The sequence below is a fragment of the Bos indicus genome, chromosome 1 (genome assembly GCF_029378745.1).
Source record: "Bos indicus isolate NIAB-ARS_2022 breed Sahiwal x Tharparkar chromosome 1, NIAB-ARS_B.indTharparkar_mat_pri_1.0, whole genome shotgun sequence".
NCBI lineage: Eukaryota > Metazoa > Chordata > Mammalia > Artiodactyla > Bovidae > Bos > Bos indicus.
The window spans coordinates 119,743,017-119,758,062 of NC_091760.1; the positions used below are offsets into that span (position 1 = coordinate 119,743,017).

At 39.2% G+C, this 15,046-nt stretch overlaps 1 protein-coding gene across 1 annotated transcript in view; it reads right to left on the bottom strand.

Moving 5' to 3' along the window:
* CPB1 (carboxypeptidase B1) overlaps window positions 1-14,807 on the bottom strand; it is a 37,202-nt gene extending 22,395 nt beyond the window's left edge. The window contains exons 1-3 of the mRNA XM_019967964.2: window positions 14,584-14,807; window positions 14,399-14,474; window positions 4,875-4,999 (exon numbers count right to left, since the gene is read on the bottom strand). Of these exons, the coding sequence (XP_019823523.2) occupies window positions 4,875-4,999; window positions 14,399-14,474; window positions 14,584-14,654 (272 nt within the window). The 5' untranslated portion in view covers window positions 14,655-14,807. The remainder of the gene's footprint in view (window positions 1-4,874; window positions 5,000-14,398; window positions 14,475-14,583) is intronic.
* Between the last annotated feature and the right edge of the window lie 239 nt (window positions 14,808-15,046).

Genomic DNA, 15,046 nt, shown 5'->3' on the forward strand with positions numbered 1-15,046 from the left:
GGGATTTTCCAGGCAAGAATACTGACTGGAGTAGGTTGCCACTTCCTGTTCTAAGGGATCCTCCCCACCCAGGGATCGAATCTGTGTCTCCTGCATTGGCAGGTGAATTCTTTACTACAATGCCAGCTGGGAATCCTATTTATTTAGAATAATCTACCTATTTTAAGTTCAGCTGCTTAGCAGCCTTAATTCCATAGCAACCTTAATTCCATCTACATTCTTAACTTTTCTTTGCCATTAACGTAACACATTCAGATGTTCTAGAGATTGGAATGTAGTCTTTTTCATGGGGTGGGGGGGAGTCATTCTGCCTGTTATGGTTAGGAACAATGATTATAATAAGTGTTATAATTAGTTAAGTTAATTATAACACCCAGTTGGATTGTTAGGAAATAGGGTAGAATTAGAAAGAATCTAGAGTTAGAAATCAAAAGATCAGGGTCATGGTTTTGCCTCATATGTAGATTGGTTTTGGCAAAGTCATATAATCTCTGGGCCTTTCTTTCATAATTTTTATAGTGGGGTATTTGGTTAGCTGGTATTCAGTGTCCTTTTCAGTTCTAAAATGCAATAACCTGACTCAAATTCATAGGTCTTGGTCATTTATATAGATTTTTTCAAGGTTTATGAAAAAAAGTTAAACTATAGTAAAGTTGCCAGTTATGGGCTTCCCTGGTGACTCATACCGTAAAGAATCTGCCTGCAATACAGGAGACCCAGGTTTGATCCCTGGGTTGGGAGGATCCCCTGGAGAAGGGAATGGCTACCTATTCCAGTATTCTTGCCAGGAGAATTCCATGGACAGAGGAGCCTGGCAAGTTACAGTCCATGGGGTCACAAAGAGTCAGACATGACTGAGTGACTAACACTTTCACTTTTTCACTTCACCATCTTTATAAACTCCAGGGAAGCAAGCGTCTAGAATAGAGATGGTTTAGGAAAATAATTTTCAAATGTAACTAAAAACTAAAAACAAGCAAAGCCAAAGCAAGCAAAACAAAAACCTTGAAAACTAAAAATCAGTAGGCAGAAACCTTTACGAAAACAGCTATATTCCAAGATCATCAGTTTGAAAGAACAAATCCTGCCTGGTAAGTATAAGCTTCTCTAACAGAATGGCAAAACTAAAAATACAAGAGGAAATGGTCAATGACATCCACTTTCCCTTTATCAAGATTTTCCATTTTCAGTGAACAAGTAAAATAATCGCCTAGGTCACATGGCTTCTTAATGGGTGCCCAGAGAAAAGAAATCATAAATTAATTGCTCCCAGCCTCAGGACATTCAATAGATGTTTGTATCTAAGACCATAACCATGGTGATTTCTGACCTTCCATGAACCAGCTCTAAATGGAGTAGGAAGTAGGGTTTCCACAGCATGTTGCAATATCTTTACTTTTTCATCCAATCTTCAGATTCAAATTATTTGGGAGAATAAGTGACTACTAGGAGGTTGGTGTTTTGTTTGGTACTAAAAGGAGACATTCTGTTAGAGTTATTATTATGTTAAATATTAAACATTTTCATCAATAATCAAAACAAAGAAGCATAATAAAACCAATTAGATTTAAGGTGACACCCAAGAGTAAAAGTGTCCTCTAGTAACTTACAAAAGACTTTCAGAATGAGGTTGAAATGTGGTGCTGAATTTTGCCTGAAGGTAGGGGATTGACCTTAAATGAGCCCTTCCAGCCCTATGATTATTTGATTTTATTAGATCTAGGATAAAGCACTACTTTAGCTATATTACAAAATATTATTACTAAATAATGAGCTTCTATTCCAGGAGATTAAAACAATGCCTCTTAATGTAACAGGGACTGCATTACAGCTCCAAAGTACAGAAGCATGTACACTATTTTATACTTTTGTATGTTTCTTTTGTAGCGCTATCCAACTTCTTCTTTTTTTTTTTTTAAGTAGGCATGCAAATTAGATAACAGACTCCCAACAAAGCAAGAAACACAATGTCTGAGAAGGAGAGAAATGGCAGTTTTCTCCCCCTTTTAGATTCCTGAAAATGGAGTATTTGGTCACTTCCCAGAATACACACCCATTGCCACTGAAGAACATTACTGTGTACACATTGTTATCCAAGGACACTTTACTATTCAGATCTGCAATATGCAGAAAAATGTTACAGACAGAGAGCAACAATCAGTCTCTTCCTGGATTGGGTAGGACACAAACCCACCACAAGTTTCTGTCAATGTTCAGAAATGAGATTTACACCATCCAATTCTTAGTCTTTGTGTACCTAGGGTACAATATAAGCATTTAAAAATATAGTTATTTTTCTTGGTGCACACATTTTGAATTTTTTCCCATGGTAATTCAGAATCTGATTAAAACTACCAACTGACCCAAGTCTTGGTGAAGAGAGCTAGAATCACTGAAAAATCTGAAAAGCTGTTTTGGTGAAACGTGTGCAGTAAATGGTTCCTGTTACATAGAAAGTGAAAGTGTTAGTCGCTCAATTGTGCCTGACTCTTTGTGACCCCATGGACTGTAGCCAGCCAGGCTCCTCTGTCCATGGGATTCTCCAGGCTAGAGTGCTGGAGTGGGTTGCCATTCCCTTTTACAGAGGATCTTCTCGACCCAGGGATTGAACCTGGGTCTCCTACACTGCAGGCAGATTCTTTACTGTTTGAGCCACCGGGGAAGCCCGTTATATGGAAAAACTGCAAATTCTTGCTGGCAGGAAACCATCTAAATACACATTAGCTACCATATAAGGTAATAATGGGACGCCCAGGGACTGCTTGCAGCCCTGGCAAAGATAATGCTGGTGTGCTTCTACAGGATTTCTAGGGACTTATTATTACTTAATATGTAGAAAATTATAAGCCACTAATGTGCTAAGCAAAAGTTAACAAGATCTTAGTCCTCAGGGAACATCCTGTGTTCTACATGAGACAGCATTCATACACAGTTCCCCAAAAGTTTACCTGGTCTAAAAGTGCATGAATTTTCTACCTGCTAAAAAGAGACTGATACGTGATTAGAAGCTGTTCTACCACTTTGTGATCTGAGTAGAATAAGGACATCAATTCAAGCCACTATTAGCTTTGGAGAAGGCAATGGTGCCCGACTCCAGTACTTTTGCCTGGAAAATCCCATGGACGGAGGAGCCTGGTAGGCTGCAGTTCATGGGGTCGCTAGAGTCTGACACGACTGAGCGACTTCACTTTCACTTTTCACTTTCATGCATTGGAGAAGGAAATGGCAACCCACTCCAGTGTTCTTGCCTGGAGAATCCCAGGGACGGGAAGCCTGGTTGGCTGCCATCTGTGGGGTCGCAGAGTCGGACACGACTGAAGCGACGCAGCAGCAGGGTTAGCTTATGGTCGCTGATCTTCCTTTTGTTTTTCTTGAAGGCTTTTAAAGAAACTGTCATCTTTTTGAATATTATTGAAGGCTCCTAAAGGCTAGAATTTTAGAAGTCCTTCCTAGTGTAATGAAAAGAGCAAAATATCACAGACATGAATCTCAATCACATTTCAAAACTTACTGTGTTATATCTTCCTTTTAAAAAGATAGTCAATTTTTACGGTCACATTTTGACACTTCCCTCAGGCCAAAGCAGATAGCTCAGCTGTGTGAAGTATGATAATAGGGTTAAACAAAACAGTTTCTATTGACCTTTAAAAAATGTATAAGTCCCTTTTTATATAGTAGTACAAATAGTAAAATAACAGCATTCACAGCGATAACAATGTCAGTTAAAATTTATTTATATATTGTTTAGTTTCATCTTCACAACAGCCCTTTGAAAGTGGTATTATATTTATCTTCACTTCATGAAAATACGATTCTAAGGATCCTTTCTTTATAAAGACAAAGAAACTGAAGCTTAGAAAGGTTAAGCAAATTATCTAATGTCACACAGCCAGGAAGTTGCAGACTCAGGATTTCAGTCTTGTGTATTTTTTTCCTGAAGCATTTACTTGTTACATTATGCTTCACCACTTCTCCTGATGGAGGTGAAAATTTTACAGGTGATAATTTTGATATCTTTACTGGCATAAATACTAGTATATATTTTTAAGATGTAAATAATAATAGAAAATTTTTGTTAAAATTATGTAGGTCTGTTTCTCAAAATGTAATGGAGACTTGTGCTTGTGGTTGGGGATTGTTGGGTAAATATTTGGTGGTTCAGAACTGGAGCTGGAGACTGTCTCTTTGCTCCTTGCTGACCCACTCTTTGGAGGAAAAACTGCTTTAGACTAAAGACTAAAGTTGAATTTTTCTACTTTAGTCATTTAGTTTAGTTATTTCCACCTTCCCTCAAATGAAGAGGGAGGGAAGTTCTAAGTCTAAGCATCAAGTCTGTTCTCTGCCTAGAGTGTCATTTTTTTCCTTGTCTTGTCTGGCTAACTCATCAGTCTTTTAATTATCAGCTGAAGGCTCCTTTCCTAGTGTGGCCCTCTGTGATCCTTCAGCTTTATCTATTCCCCTGCATCTCTAGCTCTTCACTCTTCTTGACATGTATTAAAGGTATTTTCCTCTGAAGGGGGTGAGTCCTATCTTTTTCCCCAGCCTTTATTATATGATAGATTGGCGCTCACTATCTATTTGTTGGCTCAACAGATGGACAACTGCCTTCACTTAGGAGAACATTGAAAACTAGGATCAGGTCAAATATCTGGCTAAAAATTTGGGATTCTAGAGCCAAGCCTGTTTTTATTAGAGCAATAACTCAACACGAAGTCTCTCAGGCCTAGTGTCATAAGACTTGAAATTCAGGTCCAGCTCTGCTGTGACCTTTGTGTGGGGCCCTGAGGAGGCCATTGTCTTGGTCTTATTGTTGTCTCCCTGGGGTGAGAGCATACATGACAGAGAGTTTTCATAACCATAAAACATAAGCTTACTCATATCGTAGTCCGTTCTGCCCCAGAAAGTCTTCCACAGCGACAGTATCTTCTGCTTTAACACGGAAGTCCACTGTACTGTGAGGTTTGACTTGTGTGACCGAATCTGGTTTCCAGAAATCCATCTGAACAAGGAATAAGACTTATTGTATTGGACACCAATAATTCAATGGGTGAATCACCACTAGTGAGCACACTACCCCAGTGGATTATTATGAATCAAATTATCCATGAAATCTCTTATAAATATCACCTTTATTTGAGTGGACAAAAGTTGGGACCAAGTAGTTGGATGTCAATAAAAGTGTTTACACACACATACATACATAGCATTAATTGTCAACAAGCATGAAGAGGGTATGATTATCTCCCATAATGGTAGTTACTTGCAGTATTCTATAACTGCTCTTTTCTCTTTATTGATTTTCTAGAACAGTTGCTTATTGGTGATAGCAGTGTTTGTGGTAATGGATATATGTGATAAATGAATGATGCTGAATTACCTGGAGCCCAAAATTTAATGGAAATGAAGCTTTCCCTTTTACTTTTTAATGAATTCATTTTATGAGTTTCTCTTGGAACTCAGTGCCATACAGATCACATTAATGTGGGAACTAGAGCATCCCTGACCTATGGAGGATCCATCAGGGAGGAAAATTGTAACTTTCCACAGTGGTCATCTTGGCACCACGGACAGAAACAAGATAGTCTCAAGAATCCAATAGTGTGCTGACATTTTCATTTGTTCAATTATTTGTCAACAATCACTGAGGACCTACTATGTGACAGATTTTATTTTCTTGGGCTCCAAAAGCACTGTGGATGGTGACTGCAGCCATGAAATTAAAAGATGCTTGCTCCTTGGAAGAAAAGCTATGACCAACCTAGACAGCATAATAAAAAGCAGAGATACTACACAAAGGTCCGTATAGTCAAAGCTATGGTTTTTCCAGTAGTCATACATGGATATGAGAGTTGGACTATAAAGTTCAGTTCAGTTCAGTGGCTCAGTCATGTCTGACTCAATACAAGACCCCATGGACTGCAGCACGCCAGGCCTCCCTGTCCATCACCAACTCCCGGAATTTACTCAAACGCATGTCCATTGAGTCGGTGATGCCATCCAGCCTTCTCATCCTCTGTTGTCCCCTTCTTCTCCCGCCTTCAATCTTTCCCAGCATCAGGGTGTTTTCCAAGGAGTCAGTTCTTCACATCAGGTGGCCAAAGTATTGGAGTTTCAGCTTCAACATCAGTCCTTCCAATGAATATTCAGGACTAATTTCCTTTAGGATGGACAGTTTGGATCTCCTTGCAGTCCAAGGGACTCTCAAGAGTCTTCTCCAACACCACAGTTCAAAAGAATCAATTCTTTGGCTCTCAGCTTTCTTTACAGTCCAATTCTCACATCCTTACATGACTACTGGAAAAACCATAGCCTTTCCTTGACTAGACGAACTTTTGTTGGCAAGTAATGTCTCTTCTTTTTAATATGCTTTCTAGGTTGGTCATAACTTTCCTTCCAAGGAGTAAGCGTCTTTTAATTTCATGGCTGCAATCACCATCTGCAGTGATTTTAGAGCCCCCCAAAATAAAGTCAGCCACTGTTTCCATATCTATTTGCCATGAAGTGATGGGACTAGATGCCATGATCTTAGGTTTCTGAATGTCGAGCTTTAAGCCAACTTTTTCACTCTCCTCTTTCACTTTCATCAAGAGACTCTTTAGTTCTTCACTTTCTGCCATAAGGGTGGTGTCATCTGCATATCTGAGGTTATTGATATTTCTCCTGGAAATCTGACTGGAGAAGGGAATGGCAAACCACTTTAGAATTCTTGCCTTGAGAACCCCATGAACAGTATAAAGAAGGCTGAGCACCAAAGAACTGAATCTTTTGAACTGTGGTGTTGGAGAAGACTCTTGAGAGTCCCTTGGACTGCGAGGAGATCCAGCCTATCTATCCTAAAGGAAATCAGTCCTGAATATTCGTTGGAAGGAGTGATGGTGAAGCTGAAGCTCCAATATTTTGGCCACCTGATGCAAAGAACTGACTCATTGGAAAAGACTCTGATGTTGGGAAAGATTGAAGGCAGGAGGAGAAGGGGATGAGAGAGAATGAGATGGTTGGATGGTATCACTGACCCAGTGGACATAAATTTGGGCAAACTCTAGGAAGTAGTGAAGGACAGGAAAGTCTGATGTGCTGCTGTCAATGGGGTTGCAAAGAGTCAGACATGACTGAGTGACTGGAAAACATCAATAAAAACAACTATGTGCCAGGCTCTGCACCTGAGACTAGGAACACACACATGAGCAATTCAAACATGGGGAGATTTTAGAGGCAATTATGCACAAAGGTAGGATGACATATTTGATAATTCTGATGTTTTTCTTTGTGGATGTGTGGTTTCCAATCTCCTTTTTACCTTGGGAAAATATTAACCACGGACATCCTGCCTCTAACAGGTCTCTGATTTTCTGTTCTTTCCTTGAGCTGAATAAAGGCCTAGAAGCCTAAGGTGACCCTGACATTGGATCATTCTCTGCTCTTTGTCTCCCCAGTACCTGTTCAGATATTTATGAGCTAATCTCAGGCTAGAGATGTGGCAGGTGGTGATATTTAGGATTGTTGCTTTGGAACTTGGGAGTTTGGGCAGACTTAGAGGTTGTTAAATAGAAACTGATGATGTAAGATATTAAGATGACTCAATTTTAGATATGCCTGTGGAGAACCCAGTTGCCTATCTCCTGTCCTGGTAGTTTTCCAGCTACTGCAGATGTCTAGAGGATGCTGAATCATGAGTCAGGGTCATAGGGAATGTCAGCACAGTGGGAGGTGGGACATTAGGATTACACAGGAGGGATTTCGGAAGAAAGAGAGTGAGTGTGGTTGTCATTAAGTTGCTGAAAGGAAAGAGTATTGATAATTTGATAAGGATTGGCTACAGAATGTTATGAGAAGATAAAGATGAGAGGTTAAAAGATAGTGAAGGAAGGATAAAAGCTTATCATGATAAAGATAGAGAAAGCAAGAGCTGGTGATGAATTCTAGTTAGCCAGGACTATAGAAAGAAGGGCCATGAAGACAAGCACATTATAGGAGAAGTTTTTAGAAGTTCACTCTGGGGCTTCTCTGGAGAATGAGAATCCTCCTGCCAATTCAGGAAACAGGGGGTTCGATCCCTGATCCTCAAAGATCCCCTATGCCCCAGGGCAACTAAGCTCATGCACCACAACTACTGAGCCTGTGCTCTAGAACCCAGGAACCTCAACTACTGAGCTCATGAGCCACAATTACTGAAGCGCATGTGCCCTAGAGCCTGTGCTTGTCAGCAAGAGAAGCCACTGCAGTAAGAAACTCGTGCACTGCAACTAGAGAGTAGCCCCGACTAAACGCAACTAGAGAAAGCCCATGCAGCAATGAAGACCCAATACAGCCAAAATGAAAAAATAAACAATACCAAAAAGTTAACTGTGAATGTGTGTTCTTCATAAATATCTGTCATTCCATGGTGGGATGGAAGAGGGAGGTGTTTCTTGGTTACAGACACAGAGGTTTAGAATTGGTAAAGAACATAAAGTTGTCCAAGCACATGTAGGGAATTAGACAGTGCCCTACTCATACAACCCTGGGATCTTTTAGTGTTGCTCAGGAGACTCTTCACTGCCAAGATCTACATATCTGTGCTTGAAAGCTCTCCCAGAACTGGAAAAGGCCTAACAGCTCACAGCAGGCAGGAGCTGCCAAAGAAGCACTTTCCAGAGAATTGCTTAATCAATGACCCTAGAAAGTAAGTGTCTAAATATTCCAATTCTCTCATTTCTCAGGTGGGATAATTTTGAAGTGTGTGGTTTGCACCCTTTCCTAGAGTTTCTCTGTAGGATGAAGCTCTACTCATCCTCTATGCTAGCCGACTTTGTAGTGTCCCTTCTGTTGGCTGCTCTCCCTTCTCTGCATCACTCCTCACTTCTCTACCCAGGCTCCCTATACTTTCCAAGTGAAATCTGCCATTGAATCTTTGTCTAAGGATCTGGTCTGGAAGAACCTATATTAAGATGTTAGCTTTCAACCTAGAGTAGCACAACATCCTTGGTGATGGTTCTAATACAATCTTGAATATGTCTAGTACTGCTTCAGAACAGCCTAATTGCCTTATAGATAGTTTTCTTTTTGGTATTAAATTGAAAGTTGCCTTTCCTAATCTTTTAACCTCTTGTCCATCTGTCTTGGCTCTGCCAAATATTGGTGTGTGTATATATATAGCATGGATGTGACAGTTGGACTGTGAAGAAGGCTGAGCACCGAAGAATTGATGCTTTAGAACTGTGGTGTTGGAGAAGACTCTTGAGAGTCCCTTGGACTGCAAGGAGATCCAACCAGTCCATCCTAAAGGAGATCGGTCCTGGGTGTTCTTTGGAAGGAATGATGCTAAAGCTGAAACTCCAGTACTTTGGCCACCTCATGCGAAGAGTTGACTCATTGGAAAAGACTCTGATGCTGGGAGGGATTGGGAGAAGGAGGAGAAGGGGACGACAGAGGATGAGATGGCTGGATGGCATCACCAACTTGATGGACGTGAGTTTGAGTGAACTCCGGGAGTTGGTGATGGACAGGGAGGCCTGGCGTGCTGCAATTCATGGGGTCGCAAAGAGTCAGACACAACTGAGTGACAGAACTGAACTGAACTGATACATACACACATATATAAAAAAATATATATGTATTACAAATGGGATAGAGAAATCTCATAAACATGTTTGACAAAGTACTTGCTGACCTAACCTGAGGTCCCTTAAAACCTTCAGTTTGGTAAGGAGAAAATTGGTCAGCAAACATACTGACATCCAACACTAAGGAGTCCTATAAATATGATGGAGACTTACTAACCTGGGCTTAGTAACCAGTGCTTCTTAAGAGACATGGAGTCAAAAATCAGGAAGATCATAGCCCCAAAGATGTTTTTAATGCATTAAGTATGGTTACAAATGGAGAAGGCAATGGCACCCCACTCCAGTACTCTTGCCTGGGAAATCCCATGGGCGGAGGAGCCTGGTAGGCTGCAGTCCATGGGGTCGCAAAGAGTCAGACACGACTGAGCGACTTCACTTTCACTTTTCACTTTCATGCATTGGAGAAGGAAATGGCAACCCACTCCAGTGTCCTTGCCTGGAGAATCCCAGGGATGGGGGAGCCTGGTGGGCTGCCGTCTATGGGGTCACACAGAGTCAGACACAACTGAAGCGACTTAGCTTAGCAGCATGGTTACAAATAATAAACTTAAAACATTAGCATGAAGAGACCTGGGCTTAGTAACCAGTGCTTCTTAAGAGACACTGAGCCAAAAATCAGGAAGATTATAGCCCCAAAGATGTTTATAATGCATTAAGTATGGTTACAAATAATAAACTTAAAACATTAGCACAAAGATATATATATATATATATATATATATATATATATATATATATATGTTTCAATAATTACCAACACTTTGTGAGTGAGATCTGTGTTTATAATATGGAGGTAGAGCAAAATATATGATCTGAACTGTGGGGAATTGAATTATAAGTTAAGGAGTTGCCACTAGTGGCAAAGAATCCACCTGCCAATGCAGGAGACACAAAAGACACAGGTTTGATCCCTGGGTTGGGAAGATCCCCTGGAGTGGGAAATGGTAACCCATTCCAGTATTCTTGCCTGAAAAATTCCGTGGGCAGAGTAGTCTGATGGGCTGCAGTCTGTGGGGCCACAAACAGTCAGACATGGCTGAGCAACTGAGCACATACACACACACAGATACACAGATTGAGGTTATAAATTTATAAATCTGCGTATCTGAGTAACAAAGAACCATAAAGAATATTTGTTGGAAGATAAAGGAATAACTTTAAGTGATAGCACTGTGAGAATGTCAACTAAACCATCCATCTGGCTAATAACCAAAGAGTCCGTCCTAAAATGTGATACAAAACCAATGCAAAAGCAAGATAAAGTAGTGTATTCACCCTAAATTCTTTTGGGAATAAGAAGGACATGCAAACAAATTAATAATTATGTTGGAGAATTTCTGTTCTTCACATATTTACACATAGTTGTTTCTTCACATTGTGTTTGACTGTAAATTCAGCATAGGATTAATTCTTCATTTATCTTGATTGAATTTTCCTTTCTTGTTGGAAGAGGCGATAACTTCTACTCTAGGTCTAGTTCCAGACAGTGGGGAGGAACTTACAAGTATAATAGGAGTGATGGAACATTAGAAGACCGTAACAATGTTACTTTGGTTGTGTACCTGAAGCTAGAAAAACAGAATTCAGGAAAAAGTATAGAGAGAAGGGGATAGGTTTTGTGGTGAATGCCTCTCATAAAGAAACAAGGAAGTAAAATAAAACCTTTATTATACAATTAAATATGAAAAGAGGGAGGGCTACTAAAGTCCAGTGTGGTCACAGGTCTCTTCAATACATTCAACTTTTAAAAGGACATGTTCAAAAGCTGGGAGGAAGGACACATGGCCAAGGATGAATACAAAGACTAGATGCCCTTGTAATGATTTTATCAGGAAGGCTACAGTCCAGAATATGCTATACTTGTAAGATTACTAAGAAGAGTAAAACCTTTTTTTCAATCATATTGAAAATAGAATGAATAAAGAAGAAACATGCTGTCTCTTGGAGCTAAAGCATAATGTTTGCAGCTGAAGAGACGAAGTAACCTTTTTTAACTCTTGTGTGGCTTTTGTCTTTTCTAAGGAGTTACACTATCTCTTATTTTTTCCTACTTCTAAAGATGAAATTTCTAAAGATGAAATTACCCTAAGTAAATAATTTTTCACATGTTAGGATTTTAGCAGAAATACTTTCTGTGGAAAGAGAACTTTGAGGCTCAGGGTAGATAAGGAGAGAAGGGATTATACTGGTCATGTAAATTACATTCAGAATCCTGGATCTCATGGTGCTCATAATAACATACACATAGTTTTTACTATGTAAATTCTTTCCAAGTGTTTTACTTATATTAGTTCTTTTAAATCTCACAAAATTCTGTAAGGTAGATGCTCTTATTCTCCTTATTTGACACATGACGTGGTTGAGACCCAGAGAGGCATCCAAGGTCCAGCTAGCAAGTGGTAGAGTCAGGAATTGAACCCAGGAAATCTGAGTCCAGATTCTCTGCTCTTGACTACTAGAAAATACTGTATTTTAGGTAACTAAAAAGGCAGAGGATGTGACTGCAAACTTTTTCTCAGCAATCTTAGAGGAATCGGAGCTTGACAGGATTGCTGAAAAGTGGAGGGGGCATGTCTTGGATTTCATCAACAAGAAGACAGGTGAATCTCAGAAGCAGGATCTCCCAGGGCCCGGAATGGATAGTAGCAAAGTTAAGTGGAAGCAGATGGGTTGTGAATGCTCAGAAAAGGGAGCCGTGATCCTTGGGAGCCAGCACGGTGTACAGCAAGAGTAAGTCAAGCCCAATTAACTTCATGTGATGATTGAAAGAAAACACTAGCCTGCCACAGTGCTCAATCGGGATCTTAGCAAAATGTTTGACCAAGTCTCTATATTTACATTCTTCTTTGTAAGCTGGAAAGCATAGTGTTAGCTGTAGGTAACACCACAGTAACATGGATAGGAGAGAAAACTCATCTGAGATGTGTTGATTTATCAGTCACTTTCAGTCCTTACTTAACACTGCATCTGGCATACTGGAGACTCTTGATAAATAGATATTAAAAGAATGAATCATGGAAGAAGCCTCTAATTCTGTACTGATCCTTTACTTAATATTTTTACTCTATCCATGACAAAGGTAAAAGTTAAGAAGACAGGTTTGTCAAGCTTGCTGGTGATGTGAAGTTAGGGCAAATTATTTCCCTGAGTGAATTCATTTTTAAAACTGTCTCAGTATGCAATAAAGATAATTTTTAGCAGACTAAATATATAATAAAATCCTGCATTTAGGTTAAAACATCAATTAGGCAAGTATAGAAGGAAGAATACCTTGCTTCATGTGAGAGGGTGATGCATGTGAGAAAAAAATACCCTGATAGCTTTGATCGGAATTAGGTTTACTATAAGCTAAGAGCTTTCTAACTGTTCAAGCTGTAAAAAGAATTTTATACCCCATTAGTAAGTGTCTGCTTTACAAATGAAAGCAGACAGTGGCCCCACACTATGTATTAATCAGAGTACACCTGGAGGTCCATTGTCCATTCTGAGAGCTACATTAAAAAAAAATGAAATATAGACAGAAAGATTAAGCTATGTCCAGAAGTGACCAGAATGACCAAGAGTCTGTAAACCCGTGCTAAGAGTATTGATAAATCTCAGAAGTGAGACAGTGTTTGACTCAGCTAGGTCCAGTGGGTCACGGTTAAGGTAGTTTTCAGCTCAGTGTAATGGTTTGAATGGTTTGTAAGGCAAATGCTACTTTGAAAAAGAAGTATTCCTACTATCCTTGGAAGTACTCAAACAGGTTTTATTAGGGCTAGCAACCAGAGATGCTATTTCTACCAAAAAAGTTCAAATTTAAGTGAAATCCTGCAATAGATGACTTTAAATTCTCTTTCAGATCTAACTTTCTGAATCTGTTTCAGTTTGTGACACTCTCTACCTTTTTTCCCCCTCCACATCTTAAAAGCTAAAAAGATAACTATAGAAAGATAATGGATGGATAGATAGATAGATACTTAGGAGCTGATAGAATGTTTTGGTTTTTATATTAATGAAAAGACAGCATTGGATCAAGTAAACTATTAATGGTCTACAATAGCTCCCTGCCACTTATATATATATATATACATATACACACACACACACATATATACACTAATATATATATATACATAGACTAATATATATATATATACACACACATACACTTATATATATATATAAAATTTAAAATATCAGTTTTAATCCCATAATACAGTAAATAAAAAAAAAAAGTAGCCTAGAGATTTTGGTTTCTTAATAGTAAAATAAAAATCACTCATGACTTTTCATCATTTTTACCCCCTTCAAGTCCTATCATTAAGAGGGCCTGAATCAAGGTCATGAAAACTCAAGCTGTTTGATTTGGAATGAAAGAAAATCAAAGAGAACAGATGATACATGGGATGTGGAAATGACTTTCAAGTTGGACCAAAGCCCAGTTTTTCTGTAATATCCAAGTTGATCATTTTTCTCTTTTGACTTAGAAGGGAAGTTGCTATACATAAGATGTTCTTTGACCTTTGCAACAATTTTGACTCATCCAGTTGTCATGCTCAGGCAGCTCTTTAAAAAGTTACCCTAGATTTATAATACTGTAGGGCTTATGGCAATCGAATTTAGGCAGACAAAGATGGCATGGTGGCACTAAATGTTTTTCAAGTTTTTATTTCTTGCTACAAAAGTGCGGTAGTTAATATTTCATGTCATTTTTCCCTTAATGGAATCACAGTGCAATCTTAAGATTTTAAAAAATAATCTAAGATTTTTAAAATATTGTCATAGGAAACCTATAAGCATAGATTGGCATTTACCTGCCTGGTGCTGGCCAACTCATGGAGTAAGCTGATGTGATTTTCATCTTCAACATGGACACGGAACACCTTGTCACTGAACAATGAGATACAGAAGAAGAAGAGAACATTTAAAATTGGGTAATGTGTTCAAATTTTTTGGTTAACAAGGAAGGACTTGCTAATTTAAGCCGTAGGCTACTTACCCTTCAAAGTGCTCACCAGAATGATGAGCAGATGCTAGGGTCACAGTCACGAGAATCAGGAATGCCAACATTGTGCCTGACTAGGTCTTTTAGGTAGGTTTCACCTGCTTTTATAATCCGGGGTGTTCTCTGTGTTCTGATTGCAAATAGGCACTGTCAGATCTTGATTAATGGTTTTCCTAGTATGGTTGCCTTGGTAGCTGTGTGAAGTCTAGAATTCTATCTCTCCCAACACCTGTGGAAACAGAGCAAATAATATGAACTCAGCCTATCTAATTTGGATGTCAGACCTTGAATATCTGGAGGAAAGGAGCTTTTTACATTTTTTTTTTATAAAATGCTATTTTAATTTTATTATTTCTGAATACATGGGGTCTTTGTTGCTGTGTGCAGGCTTTCTCTAGTTGCAGCGAGTTGGGGCTACTCTCTTGCTGTGGAGCATGGGATGTAGGCACTCCAGCTT